Raw genomic sequence first — 20,185 nt, forward strand, 5'->3', positions numbered from 1 at the left:
GAGTTTTGCACCTCTGGGGTTTTTCCCCAGCAAGGCTTAGCCTGCCCTGCTGTTGTTCATTCTTCCAGATATAAACTCATCCCAGGGTGAACCAGAGCCTGGAGGTAGCACGTGCTTCCCCAGGAAGGAAGGTTAGTAAAACTACTCCTGATGATCCCATAAAAAGCTGGAGAGGAATTTAGTGTGACAAAATGGGTAAAGACCCACATTTGGAAAACAGGCTTGTTCTGTACTGGGTGGAGCTGATGTAGTGCAGCTCGCAAGGGACTCCCATGGTTTTCTGCCCTGTGCCCCAACCCTGTAGTTGTCACTATAAACACAGTCCTATAGTCACCGCTTGTCTACCTTCATTCTTGCTGAAATATTTACACTCACACATGAGACTTGCACTATTTACATCCTTTGATGCTACACCAAGCACACAAGCGCAGTTCTCTGGCCAGCCTTGCGCTAACTCTTGCTGCTACACTGAGTTGTACGTCATGCTGATCTGGAGCTGGCCCTTGCCAAACAGAAGCTCTAACAGCTGAACCTCCCTCCTCTTCCCTCTTCTCATGAATCATAATTTTGCTCTCATAGCAATCAGCTGATTTTTCACAAAATCTGTAGGAGCTCCATTATCTCAATAAAAATACTTCTGCTTTTATAGCCTTTGCTTCTGTTGTTTTGAAATTTAGCTTCTGCATTTTGAAAATTTAGTTTGAGACTGGCCAGCAGCACTAACTGGAAGATATCTTCAAGGGAAACCGTAAAATAAAAACCAGGGCAATAGAATGAAGACTATAATAATGTCTTATTAATAAAAAAGGGGGGGGATGTTATTTGCCCTTACACATCTGCTATGGCGCTTTCTCCTTTACTGTACACATGTCTGTACCTCATGCCCTTGTGTAAGAGTGGTATTGCTCATTCCCAATGCACTTTGAAGTGATTTTCATTTCCCAGATGTGGAAACAGAGCTAGAATCAAGTGTCTTGCTCAGGGTTACCTAGAAGCCTGAGTAAGGCCCCAGTCTGGGGTTTCTGAGGTGCTGTTTTGTCTCCTGGCAGCTGGAAAACACAAGGTTGTCCCCTCACAGTCCTCAGCACTGGTGCTCCATGTGCAGTATCTCTGCCACATGTGTCTGTGCAGAGCTCAGCTCTTCAGTCTGTGGAGATGGCACTGCACTTCCACTGAAGGAATTCAATTTACACCCATTCTTCTGGTAAGTTTTTATGAGCTTTTAAAAACCCTCATTCTTTCCCTAAAACCTTTTTGACCATACATCAGAATTAAAGAAAACAACTCTCAATTCTAGGCACTTCCCTCCCAAAGGAACTAACCTCATCCTGCATCTAAAGGGTCAGATCGATTTAATCCCAATAATTTTGAAATCAGTCTAGAACCTGTGTGCTAATTCAGATTTTTTTTTTTGCTGTTTTAGAAATGAGCAGAGGGTGCATGTAAGATACTACATGTTAGTGTAACTAGAGAATATTGCTAGCCAGATAGCTTCAACCCTAGCCCCAGCTTCAGAGAAGTGTTTGGACAGACAATATCATCAGTTAAAGAAAGAATGAGATTAATTCCTTAGTTTTTTCTTATTTTTTTTTTATTTTCCGTGAAAAGAAAAAAAAAGGTTTAAAAAAAAATAAAATAAAAAAAGTGCTACAGACAATAAATGAGGAGTTTGGTAAGATTTAGAGCCAGGCTTGGGGAAACAAAAGTGATGTTTTCTTCAATACCTGGAATGGGTACAAGTACCCACATGGAATTTTATGATGTATTGTTTGTGAAAACAAGTGTTAGCAAGATATATATATTATATATATATAGATATATTTAACAATGCTGTGAAATATTATGAAAACTTACTAGCTGATAATTTGGATTGGCCAGAGAAGAGAATTTGGAAAAGACCTGCTTGGCAAAACCAGCTGTGCATTTAGCTTCTAAAAACTAGGTTCCTCCAAGGGATGTGAAGCTGAGCACCAAAAGCTGGTTGGAAAAAATCTTGTGCAGTAACAGTTTCAGGAGCAGACAGCAGCAACCTAAATAGTAATTGCTATCACATAACTGAAAAGTCCTGAGATTTACTTAGACAATGTCCCTGGGAACATTCGTTAAGAATGAAATGCAGTTGAAGCAATTTGTACCATGAAGTCAGACAGGAAATCAGACTAATCCCTGATGCAATTATGTGTAAGCTTGGCTGTCTAAGACTTACTAGAGCAAAAGAGACAGAAGAAAACCAAGCCAGAACGAGATATTGAAAGGTACTGAAAGTGGGTCACTGTCCTACATTACACAAAAGCTAAATGGAGCTCTATCATCCCACAGTATCCTGAGCAAGTTGAACAAAGGACTTTGTCTGATGCAGATCTCCTGGCAGCATCCAAGTTACACAGCTGCATGAATCATAAAAAAAGTTTAGGCATAGCAGAATTTCCAAGACAGGTAGAATGTACTGCACTGAATGAACACAGGGGGAAACCAAGGAGAGGACTTGTGTCATAATTCTGTGTCACTGCATGACAACAAATTCCTGTCAAGAAATGCTGTGACTTATTAAAAGTACAGTGTAAGTAGGACAAAGAGGCATTGAGTAGAAAAGCCATGACACAGTTAGATAATGATACACTAAGTCAGCAAGAGAGAAGAGATGCTTAATTAGTACATAGAGATAAAATTCCAGTAGAAAACAGAATCTGTTTGCTACAGAATCTATTGTCTACATCATAGACTCAAAACTCTTTACCATGGTTAGTTAAGAGAGAGGATAGGCTTCCTGAGCTGTCAGGACAGCAGATGTTGACTGTTCTTGTTCCCTTTCCTTCTCTTTCATATTTAAAGCTTCAACTGGAGTTAATTCAAAAATTGGAATTAATGTATTTTTACTGAATTAAATACTTTCCCCCCTTCTATAGGCATAGTTACAGAACAATTGTTAAAAATAGAAATTTCAGAAGATGAAAATTGTTTGAAACATTGTTCAAGCACAATGGGGTTTGTTGTTTTGGGATATCCCCAACCCCCCAGTTTATATTAGTTTAATAATGAATACAGCTTAAGTGTTAATTCTTTTTTTTAATGGAAAAAGGACATAATTTCAACACCAAAACATTATCAGAGCAAATTGTTTAAAGATGAATGTAGATAGTCTTTAGATAATAATAATTTCATCACTTAACTGTGGATATCATATTCCTATCCAAAACCACTAGGAAAAGTGGTTTTCTGCTCACAATCCTTGTCTCAGATTGCTGGGAATATTTAAGATTAAGCATAGTTTTCTTAGGTGTATGTAGAGCCCAACATCCTCATAGCACTGCCTTTCCCGAATCTTATAAACAGCAGATATTCATATTTATTATAGAACTTTGAAAATTACATGAGAAGAGTTGTCTGTCTGACAATAAAGCTTTCTAAATTTGTGATTTGAATTTAGGCAGCCAGACAAAATGAAAATGTTGGCCTCAGTCTTTATCTGTTTAGCATTAAGGCACATTGCTAAGACAGACCTGTTTTCTGCTTCGTCTGTGATGTGTGAGAAGAGACTGTCCCACTAGTGTCTCATGATATGAAAATCCACAGCAGAAGTTTAATAGTAAATTTTAAGAATCCTTCAAAATACCATTTTATATTAATTGTCATATTACATAAATAACTAATAACTTGCTTAATAAAAAGAACCTGTTCATGGTACCCTTGGATAAGTGTCCTAGAACAAAGCAAATTCTGAACTCCACGGGAACAGATCTTCCCAGGACAGGTCTGTCTTGATTCTAGCACTTTGCTAACTCTACAGCTTCAAACCTGGCAAGATTTGTGAGTATCCCAGATTCATGTGATACAAATTTCTAAATTCCCTTCTAGCTAAATGCAGTACATGTAATTTTTTGTGTCAGTCCATTTTGGTTTATCTGAAGATGTCTATTCAAATAAATAATTATCAGCTGCTTTATGGCATTTAAATGCAACTTATTTTCCAAATGAAAATTATTCTTTATATGCGGAAGGTTGGAATCTGAGACAAGAAATGCTCCTGAAGCCATTAGCACACATCCTAAATAAAACTGTTTACTGTATTCTCTACCACAAGCAGTGAAAAAAGAAAGTCCATTAGATGGAAATATTGTCTTTCTAAAACCAGCAGATTTTTATTTCTGCAGTCTGAGCACTGCAGTTCTCAGCAGAAAATTGCATTGGAACAGTGGGCGGTTCCGAATTGTTGGAAACTTTACAACGGCTTTTATGTTTAAACACCATTTAGCAGCTGTTAAAGGTCAGCACAAATCCTGTACTTTATCAGTATAAATGAAGTCTACAACTGCCAAGAAAAGAATGCATTAAATAATGCAGTGATTATAATCTCAAATCTTTTTTTCCCTTCAGAAGTGAAAGGGACCTCTTAAGCAGTTCTATTTTTCTCCTCCTTATTTCAAATTGACAAAGTAAAACACTAATTAAATTATTTATATCAGAAATTTACTTATGAGGGTGACACATTTTGTACACAAAGCAAGTGAAACATATGACACATTGTATAGTGCCAGGTGCAGTTAAGAAAGTGTAATATAAGTTGGCATCTAGAGGCTAAAAAACCCAACAAACTTGCTGCAATATTTCATTATCAATTTTATTTCCTACCATACACCAAATGTACAGCACAGAACACAATTTTGTTGTTTTGATGTAAGAAATATTAATTGTATGAAGAAACAGTATACAAACTACTCCAAATTAAAAAATGCATACATCATTGCTCTTTACAAAAGGTCTAATTTACAGTATAGCTCATCAATGCATTTAAACACAAAAAGAAAAGAAAAACAGAAAGAAAAAAAAGAAAAAACAGTGCACATTACAAAACACATCAAATACGAGGGAGGCAAATAAATACAAACATACTTCACAGAACATCCTGAGCAAACAACCAAACACAGATAAATTAACCTGAAGCGATAGTAAATCATAATAATAAATACATAGATCAGTAAGAGAATTTTTTTTACTTAAATAAAATATATAACAAATTTGTTAAAATATTTAGTAAATTAAACTTTAGTCTTTGTAATGAGTGAACTCATTTTGTATGCATTTAACAAGTATAACAAATGTTTGCTTTTTGAGTTTTTAGCAAGAACAATAACTTTAATAGCAAATTTTTGTTTGGTGTTCTCCTATTTATATTAGACAGCACATATGGTAGCTTTTGAAAAATCAATTTAAAAATAAACACAGCTCCTAAGAACACACATTTTCCCCTGTCTAAACTAAGATCAGAGAGTTGAATCAACCCCCCAACAAAAAGCAAGCCCCACCTAATGCAGAACAGTGACCACAGTGCATGAGAGTTGAATCACTTCTGAATAGTACTTTTGTGCAGGAACAGTAATAATATAATTGTATATGTCAAGCCTGTGAATGCCATCATATTCAATCTAAATATAAATGCGGCTAATAAAAATAAACACTTTCATTATAGCACGGAAAAATTAAACACACGCTAGATCCATGTATACATTTACACTGAGGCACATATGCACATGAGGTGTGTGTGCATACAAAAAAGGCAGTTTAGCTGGTTGTTTATACCTTTTTCTTAAAAAAAATAAATATAAAAAAAACTTTTGAAACAATGCTTAATTACTTACAATCCCTGAAATAGACATTGCCTCTGTTATAGCAACCGCTAGTTTCTGACGGATTCAGAAGTTCCACACCCAGGCTAACCGGATACCTCTGCGCAAGTGCTCGTCTGTCCACACCTCCGCCTGTCTGTCTGCTCTGTAGCACTTGGGACCCTACCAGAAGACTGGTGACAAATTCAGTATCAGCCTAGTCTTAGTGAAGAAGGATGGGAGAAACCAGTCACGGTGTTGCTACCGGTCATTCAAAGGGACAAGCGACCACCGTGGTGCCAGAGGGGTGCTGTTGCCCTCCAGACAGACCGCTGCCTTCTCAGCTGCCATTACCTTCAAACCAGTATTAAATGCCATTTCAGGGGAGATGTGTTCGACTCATTATGTACAAAGCCTTTAGCTTGGGATGTGTTTGCTTTTTTTCAATCCAAATCCATTGCAATACTGGTCACTTGCTTAAAACCTCAACGTCTCATACTAAAAAAGTACCAGTACCTACCTAATTACCCTTCTTGTTTAGAGATAATTGTCATTTCCCTCCATGAGCTAACTCTGAACAAAAGCTGCAGTGGTAAAATAAATCTGAAGTTCTCTTGAAACATTTTAAATAATCATTCTCATAGGCTAAATCACACAGCCAAGTCAAGTGCTTTGCTGATTGCTATATTTCATTATTGCTAACATATTCTTTAACACACTGTTTTCCAGCATACTGTGCTTTTAAGAGCCCAAGTTCCCCACTAGTGGGCACCATTTATCTTCTCATTCCATGCATCTTCACATCTCGTGTTACTGCAAACCCATTTCTGATACAAAGCCATTATAAAAAAGCAGGATGTGAGGAAAATAAAACTAGAACCACGGTTCAGTCATTTGTTACTTTCATAGGTTTTTTTTTTTCTTCCTGTACAAACCCAGCAAGTTATTTAATTTACAGTATAGCTTTCAGTCTATTTAAAATCCCATTGGAAAATAAATTAATAAACACATTGTAAAAATATGGCAGGCCGCAAAAATGCTGTTAAAAGATAAAAAAACCAACTCTTTGATTAGAAATAAATAAAAAATATAAAAAATAGTCGCACACACTTTTTACATTCACTTTACAAAAACTGAGTGCAAAAGAAGAAAAAAAAAGAAATTGTACTGAAATAAATACAATATACTAACAGAGTGCATTGCTGTTAATACAAATAGTCTGTTGTGGTTTTATTCTTTTTTTATGTCAGCTGGGAAAAAATTAGTGCAATGTTGCAATTGTAAATGCAGCATGGCAACCTACACCCCTTAGCAGTACATGAACTCCTAACAGATCCATCTGGAGTTTACTGCTGTTAAGTAATTTCTGTTGCCCAGCAGCTTTCACATCCTACACATGGATGCCCTTCACTGCCTGTTTGATACTTTCCAGCAGAGCTTTGCATTCGGGGGAATAGTCCCGTTCCAGATTGCTGTACATGTCTGTGAGTGTATTTACATATGCTTCGAAATTCTGCTCACTGATTGGCCCCTAAATGGAGACAAAACAGATTATAATTGTAGGAGGTAAAATTAAGGCTGAAAAACCCAAACACCCAACCCTAAAGCACGGCAAAGGAGCAATATGGCAACTGGGGAGAAGTCATTGCATGTCCTAGGGAATCCATACTCTCTCCAAGGAAGAAAAGGAGTTGGAGATATTATGGTTAGTGTAACCTCTTTTTTTTTTTTTTTTTTTTTTTTTTTTTTTTTTTTTGTGGCCTATTTGTCTATTTGTCTCTGGGATTGTGACTGACATTCCCCCTAACTGTCCTTTCTTAATCTGCCAGTGGCACTCTTGACATTTGGAAAGGGCACTGGAAACATGGGTACCTCTGTGGATTTGGCCTTTGTTTGAAAGTAAGATGTGAAATTCTTGAGAAGATGGAGCTTGGTTGTCTCCAGAAAAATTATCTGTATGACACAGGTTTTAATCTGGGAGCTGAGTAAATGAGGGCTCTCATGAGAGTGAAGTTTTCACTCTTTGTGCAGGGTGGGTGTTCAGACAAGGAGGTTTGAGGGAAAAGCCTGCCTTGCATGGTGTGGTGTAGGGCAGAGATACCAGGGCTGGCTCATTCCTGAAAGCAACTGCACCTACCACCACACAGACTTCATGATCACGCATCTTTGCAAAGCAAATCAGCCTAAAAGTGCTCTCTGCTATTGCAGCTCCAGTGCTCCTGCCAGTCCCTGAGCTTGCTCATCTGTTTTGAGTGCTGGCAAGGCAGTCTCAAAAGAAAGTGTTAACCTGCTGGCTGTGGGCTTACCATCTGTGGCAGCTGAATGTCAGCAAGACTGGAGATAAGGGCTTGGCTTAAGCCAGCTAACTCCTTCAAAAGGCTCTCGTTATTCTGCTCTATGAGTTTGTTCTCCTCTTCTATTGTTTTCAAATTGCTCTCCATAGATGTGATCTAAAAGAGACAGGCAGGCATGAACACAGACAGACAAACCCTTGGCAGCATTGTTACTGCAGTTTGAACCCAAAATATCAGCTGGGTGGTTATGAGAGAGGCCATGATGAATCTGAAACTCAGCTATGCTTTGTTTAGGAGAGACATAACTTCTCCACAGAACATTCAGAGCAAAGAAGAGGTTGTATTTGCTCTGAAATGAGGGACTTTGCTGCTGGTTCATGGAGAAACCTTGTGGCAGCAAGGCACTAGAGAGTGCCCCAGAGTGGGAGGAGGGAATTGAGCTTGCAGAGGAGGGTCAGTGTGGAGCTGGGATGGAGTGTGGCCTCAGGGCTGGCAGAGGGAAGGAGAAAGGAGGTTGGTGTTTTCATTGCTGTCCTGCTCTTACAGCATCCCTGCTGCTCAACCACAATAGCAAGGGCACGGGTATTGGGTATTAGCTGTTGTGCTACTTTCCTGCCCTGCTCCTGGGTGATCTCTGGACTGGCTGGGATTAGCAACAGGCCTGGTGCTGGGAACAATGAGAAAAAAATAGAGTGGAAAGGAAACTGAGAGGCTGTGCACGTATCACAAAGATGATCTCTGACCAACGGAATGGAAAGGAGAGTTTTGGAAAGAGCAGGAAAAAGCAGCCAAGGTAGAAAAAAAATGGTATCTTTTCAAAGTGAGAGCTCAGGTCTGAAAGCTTAGATGTCAAAAGCAGTGCTGAAAAAACAAAACAAGCAATGGCAGTGTCTGGTTTCCTCCTGCCCTGCTCCTTGTCCCAGGAGCAGACAGATCAGCAGGGCTGACAGAACTGAGGGCTGCCATCCCTGTGCTCCACCACAGCTCCACAGGGCACTGACCAGTGCAGTCATACCCACAACTGTCATGCCCACCCTTCCTTATTAGCATGCACCTCTTTGCACTACTTAAATGCTTCCTGCTGGTGGCCACTTTACTTCCTTTGCTCAGGCACAGTCACACAGCAAAACTCCCCAGTGTGAGAAACCCCTTTTTGTGTGCCTGTCATCCACTACAACCCCTCCTCTGGAGGGTGTTCGTAGCAGTCTAACACCTGGCTGGGGTAGAGTAAAAGGAGGTAGGAGATTTATCTGCTGTAGTTCAGTTCAGTTCAGGCCTTGCTGGTCAAGCTGCCTTCACCAGGGAAAAAGTCCAGGGAGAAGAAATCTGACTGCACAAACTTGGCAATCTCCATGCAAATAGCACAGTGACCAAGTGTCCTGAGACAGTGAGCACAGCCCCCCTGCAGTGCAGTTTGGGCTGGAAATAGCCACAACTGCTGTGGTGTGCAGCCAGATTGTTTAGATCCAGCACAGGTGGCACACGCTTCTACCTTGTTTAGACCATACACTCAGTGGTTATTGCAAAAACAGCAGGAGTCAACACTGCTCATTTAAATGTGGTGCAAAAGGGGGGGGGGGGGTACACTCAGTTTGGTTTAGATCAGTTTGGATCTATATTCTGTTCACAGTTTTATTTCACTTTTATTCTGAAAATTCTGAAGCTTCTGCTCATGCTTTTACCCAATCTGCCCAGGTTAACCTCCAGGTGCATATGGGAGTCTGAAGGGATGAAGCTATACAGCTCACTCCATAGAACCACTATCAGCATATTAAAACCAACTTAATCTCTACAGTATACAAAATAATGAAAGAGAATCACTCTTTTGCATAACTCCCATCAAAATCCTTTGCTACACAAACTAGCAAAAGGTATACATTCCTTACCAGCTGTTGCCTGGAGGCAAAATTCAAACTATTTGAATAATTGACAGTGGGTGATCTAAACTAGGAAAATTTTCTTAGGTACTCATTAAGACTTGGACTGGGTTTCTAAGAGGAATTATCATCCCTAAAAACTCAAGTCATAGAACCTCCCTGGTTTGGTAAGCAGATGTTTGGTCAACAAAGGAAAATGGATATTTTGTTTGGTAAGTATGTTTCATGTCTGCTTGCTATGGTTAGCTACAAACTGTCCTGAATTTGTCATTCAGCAGATCTTTAAGACAATACCTGCTGCTCATTTACAGAAAACAACAAACAAGAGCTTGGAAAAAGAAGTGCAGAGGAGACTAGCTATTTTTAAACATAACTTTTACATAGCATTTAATTTATTTATCGCGCTTAAACATAGCATAGGAAAAGGTTTCACATTTATGGCATACCTGAGTTTGAAGTTTCATCATGTCAGCTTCAATTTTAAGATTGGATTCATTCAGTTCTTTTATTTCCTCATCCAAATGTCTTATTTCTTCATCACTCTCAATACCTGTAAATAGTTGAAAATTACAACATCATATTTAAAGTGTCCACATGACAATGGATGTATAAGTAACCGGCTGCATTACCTGGTACTTAACCATAGAAAAATAAGCTTTTCAACAAATTATTGATCCTTATATTGTCTTTGATTTTACTGTCAAAATTCTTTCCTTCCTGTTAAACATTTATATGAGCTGAAACATAGATGGGGCTATCTTAGTCCTAATTTTTTCACACTTTCTTTTTTCACTGCATCATGCAACAACAAGCTGAAGGGAACAGAAAGGAAAAATTGCCCAGAAAGAGGAAAGTTTATCATAAACATGAGGAGATTTTTATGGTGCTTGAGTGTGAGGTTTTTTTTTTGTTTGATTTGGTTTGGCTTGGGGTTTTTTTTTTTTTGTTTTGTTTTGTTTTGTTTTGTTTTAAAGGAATGCAACAGCAACCCTTCTTTTTCAGGAAATACACCAGAGCAACATCTTTACTATTATAATTGTTCACTCATCTCTACCTGTTTCTGATTTTGCAAGAATCTCTGTGGGGGCAAGGTCCTGTGCAGAATAACTTCAATAAGCACAGCCTTAGTTATATCTGATAAATAGTGAAGTTTAAATAACAAGAAATGGTGACATTTTCAGAAAGCTAACAAGTATTACAGGGGAAAAGAAAAAAAAAAAGAACAAAAAAACCAAGGAACTTTTTTCATCCCAACAAGTTAGATAGCAAAGTAAAAAAGCTTCAGTTCTTTAATGAAAGCCTTATCCTGAAAAATACTGAGCTGTAGCAGCTGCTGGCAAATGCATGTGCCTGTTTCTGCTTAGTATCACTCTGAGCCCAACTCTGCCTGCAGATTTGTGCCACTGTTGTTACTGCTTTAAAGCCTAGAACCGAGTCTACTGGGGAGCCAGCATGGGAAATCTGTAAGCAGTAATGCGACCGTTTTCCTCAGCAGTTGGAGGCTAAAGACTAAATTTCCTGAATCCTGGCTCAATGCCCAACTTGCTAAAGCACATTGTATAAGAAGGGAGACTCCTACACATTTCCCCCTGCAACTCTTTGGTAATTATTGCTTTGCACTTAGGTTAGCTAAATTGCACAAGCACTGCATAGATACCAAACCATGTAGGAATGAAGTTTGAGAGATGAGTCAATTTCTGCCCACAATATTTCTCCCTTCGTACCTTACTCAGATAGCTAAGTCCTCCTGATCTGTAACTAATTGTTTATTAATTAAAACAATATTGAAAGGATACAAAAAACAAAAATAATGCTCTGGTACAAGAGCATATCCTCAATGTTCAGTTATCAAGAGGTAAACAAGAATAATTTTATAATCTCTCATGCAAATATTTTTTGTTAATCACCATTTTTTATTGCTAGAGACAAAGTACTGAGAATTAATGCCAGAATGGCATAAAGGGGCACAAGTATAAATGGGAGTCAGGGCCCTTCTATCTAAATAAATGTCATCAATTTTTACAGATCTCCTTACCGCCACTTGCTTTAAGCTTGATAGTCATTAATTCTTCCGAAATTTTGCCCTTTTTTATGGTTTGTGCATTCAGAGGACAACCAGACAGGCTGAAACAGATAGGAAAAAAAAAACATTAGCACCCACTTGAAAATGGCAACAATCCTTTCAGGCAATATTATCATGCACTTAGACAGACCTCTGTACCTAAGGTCACATCAGTATCTCCATTATAGCATGGCTTCAGGGAATGACATAACTCATAAAGAGTCATTTAGCTGTATATTCCAGCTTGAAAATTGGCACAGAAATCTCAATCTATGAGTAAACAACTCTTAAGCATATTTCAAAATAAACAAAATTGCAGTAGCAGCTCCTGTTAAGCTATATGAAGATGCATTTACAGAACTCGTTAAATTCAAACACTTATAAGCTGTTTTTATCAAGGGATTGTGCTCCAAAGGAGAGGAGAGTGTGGTATTTAAAATGGCAAGTTTACTATCCTAAAAAAAATTAGTTAATGGGATGATGTCCACAGTGCCCAATTATTGTATCACTTTGTTGATACATAGTAATGATCAATACAATAATAACTCTGGATATACCCTATAGGCTGTAATAGCTTTTTTGAATGGTTCCATTAGATAGTCAGTTTGCTTTTTAACCACTGTTCACATTAAATTACATTTTGCTATTTCAAAGCTTACAATTTCATCAGCTGGTAATTATCTGAGGCAATTTTTATAGCCCACTAAAGGGCTAAGAGGAATTGCACTGTCTTAATACTACCTTTATAAATAACAAAGAAGAAATACCCATATGCTGAAGAACTGGCAGAAAGATTTGGTTTTAGGTGTATCTGAGTAAGGAGAGAGGGAAAATTTTGTTCCACAGGAAAATGGTTGATGTGTGTGTGTGTGTGTGTGTGTGTGTGTGTGTGTGTGTGTGTGTATGTGTGTGTAAAATTTTTTTAAAAAAGAGAATCCTAGCAGACATGGCATTTCCACATTGAAAAAAACCCCAAAAAACAACAAAGCAGCAAAACCTAAGCTTTCATTAGCTTGGCTAAAAGCCATACAGAAAGATGCTAGTTCTTAATTTCTAAATTTCTGCTTCTTATCTCTGCCCAGAGCAGATAGCTAACTGGGAGATTGTTTAAAAGCCATGAGTTACTTGTTAGGTTTCTAACATCCTAGGAAAGGATATCAGACAGAGTTATATTTGCTACATCTTTTTAACTAATGTGATCTTGAGAGTGACCCAGTCTCATGTAGGACAGGAATCATCTGTACTATAAATTGCTACCAGATAAAATACAGTTTTTGCTACTTGCTTAATTGGCCACAATTTACAGTAGTGTCCTAATGAAAAGACTTTTAGATGGGTTGTAGGAAATAAAATTAGGATAACACTGGACTCTGACTGAATTTATTCAAATGACCATGGGCATTTCTTGTTTCAGAGAAGTTGGCTCAAAGTGTTAGGAAGAAAGCAAAGGAGACAGAGAATGTAGACTTATTTACCATTAAAGACAGAAAACCAAACTTGCCAGTCAGAGTCCTTGATTATTTTTGATTCAATATAGTCAGATTATTATTTTTCACAGTGATAGATGGTGTTTGTTTTTCGTTATATGTGTGACTTCTTCTCTGCAAGGATAATTTTCTTTCTAAGATTGTTAGAACTTTTTTAATCCATATAAGAGATGCATGCTTCTTGTTTTTTCTTTTGTGTAACTTTAGTTGCTTAAATACAAAGTTTATGAGTATAACTTTTCCACTGGTAGAAAGATGAAATGAATGACTCTTGGCTAAAGCTTTTCTGGTGACATTTCAATGATATTTCTCTTTTCTTTGGAAGATATGCAGATACAACTCCATATTTCCCTAGGAAAGAATTCTACTTCATTTTAAAATGCATAGACACTGTACTAATCTGAACACCTTGGAAAGTCATGCTTCAATGGGAACATAGAAAAAGACATAAAAGTTTAAGTCTCTCAAAGTAATTCTGTTTTGTATCACTTTAATGTGATACAAATGTGATACACTGCAATGTTATTACTCAAAAGACTTTAGCACAATTTATTCTGACTCTAAACTCACATGTTGCCAATTCAGAGTGGAATGTTAAGGAAAAATGAAAAGAGAAAACACAAAGTTATACCTTCTGTGGGTGACAAAAACATTATTAACATGACCCAGCCCGTTGCAGCCTGGCAAAGGACAGTGTGGCAGCTCCTGTTTGTTCAGTTTCCAGGATAGCGAAGACCCATTGACAGGACTCTCCTTCTGTCTCTTGGCAGCCAAAGGACAGCCAGAAGCAGTGCGATGGGAAGTGTATTTACCTGATATGTGACCTTGGCCATCACAGCCTATCAATGGGCATCTACGGAAACACAGCAAAAGAACCCTCATTTTCACAGCAGAGAGCAGGCAAAAAAATTCTCAAAAAATCCCAAGAAAATCATTCTGGCTGCCTTTGCGACTTTGCTTTAATGGAGTAAGACTTGGTCCCTGTTGGCACACTGTACCAGAGCATCCAACTCTTGTCAAGCTGGGTTATGGGGAGTTCAGCAGATACTAAAATAAGGCAATTTAAAGTACAGCTGTAGAGACTAAGAAAATAAGACATTCGTTTAGATAGTATTTTACAGAAAAAGAAAATTGAAATTCTATCACGGGCAATAAATCACACTTCTTCAAGTGTATGGAAAGTCAACATTGTCTCATTTCTATCTTGGTCTTTGGTATGAAGAAGAGAGTCGGTTCCTGTAACTGGCAAACGTGCATGGAAATCCATGCAAATACTTGCAAAGAAAGGAGAGGGAATTTTTTGTGCTGCTCTGTCAATGTTATGCAGTTTCACATATATCATTAGCAAGTATTAAAACAACTCTCCATACAACTAAGTCTTCACTTTTAGATTCTGGCAGTTATCATTTACAAATTTTAATGGAATGTGCATTCAAGCCAGGAATGTAGTGAATCTCTACGGAGTTTCCAGCTTTCACTGTAAGTGAAATTTTCATTCATAGATATAGAAAAGATGTGAGACTTACAGATATTTAAGTTCTCTGGAACATATTTTTAAGGTGTCACTCTGATTTAATTAGCTGACATGTTTCACCTCAGTCAGTAATAATTTTCTTTCATTTTGCCAAATTTTTCAACCCATTGGCATAGCACTCTTTAAAATAATTGGAGCAATAGAAGCAGATACAGCAATCCTTCCTCACTGTTCAGTCTCCTAGGTGATGGACTCCACCAACTCCACAAGAAGCAGAAACGCTTGGTTTGGTTCCAGCTCTGGGCACTGTTCTCACAGGGTTGAGATTAACTGGGGCATCTCCCTGTGATTCCTCAAGTCCTGGACTCTCACAGGCCGTTTCCCCCCCTCCACTGGTGGTGGACCCCTGCTTCTGTACTCACTTAAGTTCAGGGTCTTCTTTTTCTTCCTTGGTAGGAGTGACTTTGATACCTCCTTTCCTGGCACGAGGGCAGCCAGACAAGCTGAAAGAAGCACACAGAATAAGAGCCACCTCTTTCTGCTGCTGCCAGCCGAGAGCCCTGAGCACTGCAGCCCCAAGTGATGGGATGGTTGTTACCTTCTGTGGGATGCATAGTTCCCTGTCACGTGGCCAGAGCCGTCACAGCCAGGTGTTGGGCACCTATGGAATAATACAGGAATTACAAAATATGGTCACAAAGATACAGAGTAAATAATGTGTATAATCTATATTTTGTCTAGAGTGGAAGAAAGAACAGCAGAGCTTTTGCTGAATAACTAAACCTACCTCTCGCTGGTTTGTTTTTTCCCTTAAATAAGGAGACTCCCTTTTTTGGGGGAGGGTTTCTTGGTTGTTTTTTTTTTTTCCAAATAGCAAAGTCTTAATATGGAATATGAAATATATTGTATATGATGCGTTGATTTACTTAGTTTATATCAATGTTTGCATCAAACATTTTTCCTTGTACAGAATCAACATTACAAAGAGAAGAAAAAAGCAGTTTGATATAGATCTATCTGTAAATTTGCTTTTATGTGTTTGTTTATTATTTGGTATGATGTTTTCAGGTAGAGATATAAATAAGCACTTTGCCAGTATTTACAGAAAGGGATATGAAAGCAGAGAAGCAGTTTTACTTTTGGGCATCGGTAGACGGTAGCCAGAATTTGAATTTAATAATTTGTGTATTCTAGCCCTGTAAGCATACCACAGCACCATCTCTTTCTTGCTTGAGATTCAGTTGGGTGTTCAGCTGAGCAATTGGATTATGCTTATTTCTCATAGTTAAGGGGTTGCTCTGTGTATGAAAGACAAACAAGCCTTTTCAAGTATGAATTTTTAATATTGAAACATCCATACAATAAAAAAAAAAAAGCCTGCTGGTTACTGTGCTTTTGCCAGCACTCTGGCAGGGTGGGCTTCTTGCTTGCTATGCCCCAAAAGCCAGCTTGGGTCAGTAGGTCTTTCCACTGACTTCTGTGGGGTTTGGAGCAGGACCTCGCTGGTAACACCTTCTATCTCAGAAGTACAGAGATTTTATTTTTTCTTTAATTTTTCTTTTTCCTGCTTTTGGTTTTTTTGTTTTTTTTTTTTTAATTTAAGGCTGTTGTATATTTGTGGGGTGGTTTGGCTTGAGGTTTTTTCAGAGAAGATTAACATACCTCAGCAAACAAAGCAGCACCAAAAAACATTTGCCTTAGAAGTTATGCCAGCCTTTTCTATGTTTCTGTATTATACAACACAAAGTTCTTATACTAAGCAACCCTAAGGGACTTTGAAATGCTATTATTTTTACAGAGTATCAGAATTACATAAGGAGCTGTGCCAAATAATGTTGTACTGAACCATTAAGGAAAGTTGCAGGGTTCAATATGCTCTTAAGGGTTTCAGTGGTTACTGAATCTTTCCTGAGTTAAAGAGATTCGTGATTTCATCTTGTCATTGGTAGGCTGCCATGGAAAACACCTACAAATATAATGATAATAGCACATCTGAGTGTGCAGGTGCATCTCTTCACAGAATATTTAAAACTAGTTTTCTGTGAACAATTAATTTGTCAAAAATCTGACTTCTTTTGGACATGAGCAAATTTATACATTTATTCAAGCAAAATTCAGCATTATTTCAAATGAAGAAAGGGATGAATTTTTTTTAAGATAATATCAAAACATTTCATGATGACACTTAGTGAACTGTATTTTTGGTGGAATGAATTGCCTCACACTGACAGCAAAGGTAAAGGTGGGGGTTTGCAGAGTGCCAGGACATGCTTGACTGTGTAGTACTAAATGTTGACCTGTTTAAGTGTGGGACAAGGACTGGGCACAATGTCATGTGGAGCAGGCAGAAAGGGCAGATGTCTGGAGAGTGTGAATGCTCACAAGTAAATCCAGAACACCTGCCAAAAACTAAGGAAATTAATTTTGGCTACTTGTTTTATCAGATGATCACAGATGGAAGGGCTCCCTGCATAGACTGGAGGTGGACTTTAATTCAAGAAAAGCTCTTTGTGTGAGACATTCAGATCTGAAAGTCTGGGAGTTGTGAATATACTTATAAAGGACACTGAACTAAATTTTATATCACCCCATCTGTAGTTACCACTTCTGACAGCAGACAGATTTCCAACTGGATTGGAGTCCAAGCTATTCTGAGGTCACTGAAGATTTCAGGCTGAGATATTGTCAGGACTAATGAAACTGTAAAAGGATATTTCAGGTAGGCTACTGACAAATAAGTAAAAAGCTTCATTAGCAAGACTCCTAATCTTGACAACTGGATTGGGTTTTCTAAATATTGGTTATATCTTTGTATGGATTGTGAAATTCCAGAACACAAAATACACCAAAAACCTATTGCCTTTCAATCAGTAATGCTGGGGAATTTCATCAGCTTTTAAGTGATGTTTGGACTGGTGCCCCAGCTTAGGGAGTCATCCTCTATAATCAATTCCTGTGCAGAGCCAAGAAAATAAGATTTACATTGAAGGGCCAGAGGTCTCAGGACATCAAATTAAGAGATGTCAACCCTCAGGTGGCTGTAGGTTACAAGTTCTTTCACAATTCTTCCAAAGTTGTTATTCAAAAATAAATCTCTGTGATTTCACATATAAATTCTTGCAAATGGGCATTGAATACCTCCTATTTTGTCCCTTTCTCCAAGAGGATTGCTTTATCTTTAGGAAGATGAACTACAACTACAAGTAAAATTTAAATGCTGAGCTGCAGGTTTAGGAGCACTTCTGGTACATTTTCTCCCTCAAAAGCTGAAATGTTTTTGACCAGATGTGTTAGATATGAACTGTAGTCAAGGCAAACCCATAGAGGTCAGCTGAGAAAACCACTTTCTGAAATTGTTATACTGCCTATGGAAGGCATTAAACCTCAGTATAAATCAGTATCAATGTTTTATGTGGAACCCATGTAGGAAAACTGCTCAAATCTCTCCTAAAAAATGACATTTAACCACTGCAAAAAATGAGTATAAGGGTAGGACTGACCACCTATTCCTAAAAGTTTCTGAATTGTAAGTAAATACCTCTCTAAAGCACACATTTAAAATTATTTAAGGCTTGATAAGCAAGCTCTTTGATTAAATAGGATATCAGCCCTAATTATCCCTTTTAGCTTTAAAATCTGAGTCATCATCAAACTTATGTTTTAAATTGACCACCTCAGATTGTTCTGAGCGGCAAGAATCCTCATATAGAAATTTTCTTGAATCTGAGTCACAGGCCCACTTTCTGAGCAGATCTTCCTTATTTCCAAACTGTGGATCACATGGAAGCCTTGTATCTTTGCTGGCATAGAGTTTCATAATTAAAGCCAAAATCTTATCTTGATTCTGGCAAATTAAACATGAATAACATTTGGAAAAAATACACAGCTTTTTCATATTCATGCCTAACTACATGAGGGTACTTTCCTGGCCTGATTCTATGAGCATTTATGCCCTCTGCTCACATAGCAATGCTACAATTAACTATTGCTATCACTATACCAGAACAAGTATGATTGTAGCATTTTGGAAAAAGATTTAATTTAGACAGAAGCAAAGTTTTGTTCAAAATATCACCTGAACTAGGTTTGTAAGAACCTAAATTGAGGTGGTACACTTGTGAAAAATAATTTTATTTAGCCTTTTTTTCTTTTGCAAATTGTCTGTGAACAGATTTTGATTTTTGCTCTTTTTCTAGTTAATTGAAATTAAATGCTAACTGCGTTATGCAACATATTTCTGTCTGTGAAATGTCCATGAACTTTGACTTTGTCTTTCACAACTCACTTATTATACATGGCGTACAGTGTGCAGTTTGTCATTTAAGTCATATGCTGTTGCTCCTCTTTCCTTATGGCATGACCAAAACTCTAGAAGCTTTAGTGGAAAAATAACCATATTGGTATGCAAATTTACTTATTCACACATGAATGGGGCGGGGGGGTGATGCATGAGGAGCAACTATTCAAAATATTTGTGTGAGTGTCTTTGTATGGCAGAAAGCCAATAAAAGCAGGGACAAATATATATGACTCAGCAAATGACTTCAAATTTGTCAGCATTTTTGCAAGCCAGTTCCTTGCTAACCATTCTGCTCTTTTTAAAACAAACTAAACCGAAATTTTATACCTTTTGGGATCAGAAATGTCAAAAAATGCAGCATTGTGCCAGTGTGCCAGTTTACCTACTGGCTTTGTGAACTGCTTTGGACAGCTGCCTATGTAAATGGTCTTTCTTTGCTATTTTGCTGCATCTCCTGTACATTCAACTTCATACCATCAGTTCAGCATTTCAATTATAACTGAAGTTGTAAGGCTGGGGAATAAGACCACTAACATTGGATCTGGGGAAGGCAAACAATGCTCTGAGCCTAAATGTAGCCACTTCTGCTATTAATACTATTAGAAAAGGAAAATGGTGCCATGATCAGACTTTATTTTCTTCTATCTGGACTAGGGATGAACCTAAAGGACAGAAAGGACAGTCACAGAGTTCTCCCCTTTTTACATGCATTCATGAATTTTTCCAAGCCATCTATTATGGGATCCAATTTACAAGTTGCAGAGGGAAAGCTATGAAAGACCTCTAATTATCCTTCCCTTTTCCCCACATCCTTATTGACAAAGCCAATTCAATAACTAGATGACTGGTTGCCAGTGCCTCTCTTGACTACAGATTTTTGAAATATTCATATGTCCCTATACATCTGTCTATATAGCAAAGCCTGCACAGTCCTTTTGTAAGTGACATTTCATGGTGAGAATTATGCCAGCATAAAATCATATGACTTGATGCCTGCTTCAGTGGCATTAAACTCATAGAATAGGGTAGTGACAAATAAAAAAGGATTTGCAGGTATTCTGGTCTCATTTTTTAGATTTATTCTAACT

At 37.9% G+C, this 20,185-nt stretch overlaps 1 protein-coding gene across 2 annotated transcripts in view; it reads right to left on the bottom strand.

The window, feature by feature from the left end:
• Positions 1-4,597: 4,597 nt before the first annotated feature.
• Positions 4,598-20,185, bottom strand: part of ST18 (ST18 C2H2C-type zinc finger transcription factor) — a 169,403-nt gene continuing 153,815 nt past the window's right edge. For both annotated transcript variants that reach the window (XM_066563087.1, XM_066563079.1), the window contains 7 exons: positions 15,396-15,458; positions 15,220-15,300; positions 13,955-14,176; positions 11,810-11,898; positions 10,221-10,324; positions 7,910-8,053; positions 4,598-7,134 (listed from right to left, as the gene is read on the bottom strand). In XM_066563087.1, the coding sequence (XP_066419184.1) occupies positions 6,994-7,134; positions 7,910-8,053; positions 10,221-10,324; positions 11,810-11,898; positions 13,955-14,176; positions 15,220-15,300; positions 15,396-15,458 (844 nt within the window). In that variant the 3' untranslated portion in view covers positions 4,598-6,993. The remainder of the gene's footprint in view (positions 7,135-7,909; positions 8,054-10,220; positions 10,325-11,809; positions 11,899-13,954; positions 14,177-15,219; positions 15,301-15,395; positions 15,459-20,185) is intronic.

This window comes from Molothrus aeneus, chromosome 1 (genome assembly GCF_037042795.1).
Source record: "Molothrus aeneus isolate 106 chromosome 1, BPBGC_Maene_1.0, whole genome shotgun sequence".
NCBI classification, from domain to species: Eukaryota; Metazoa; Chordata; class Aves; order Passeriformes; family Icteridae; genus Molothrus; species Molothrus aeneus.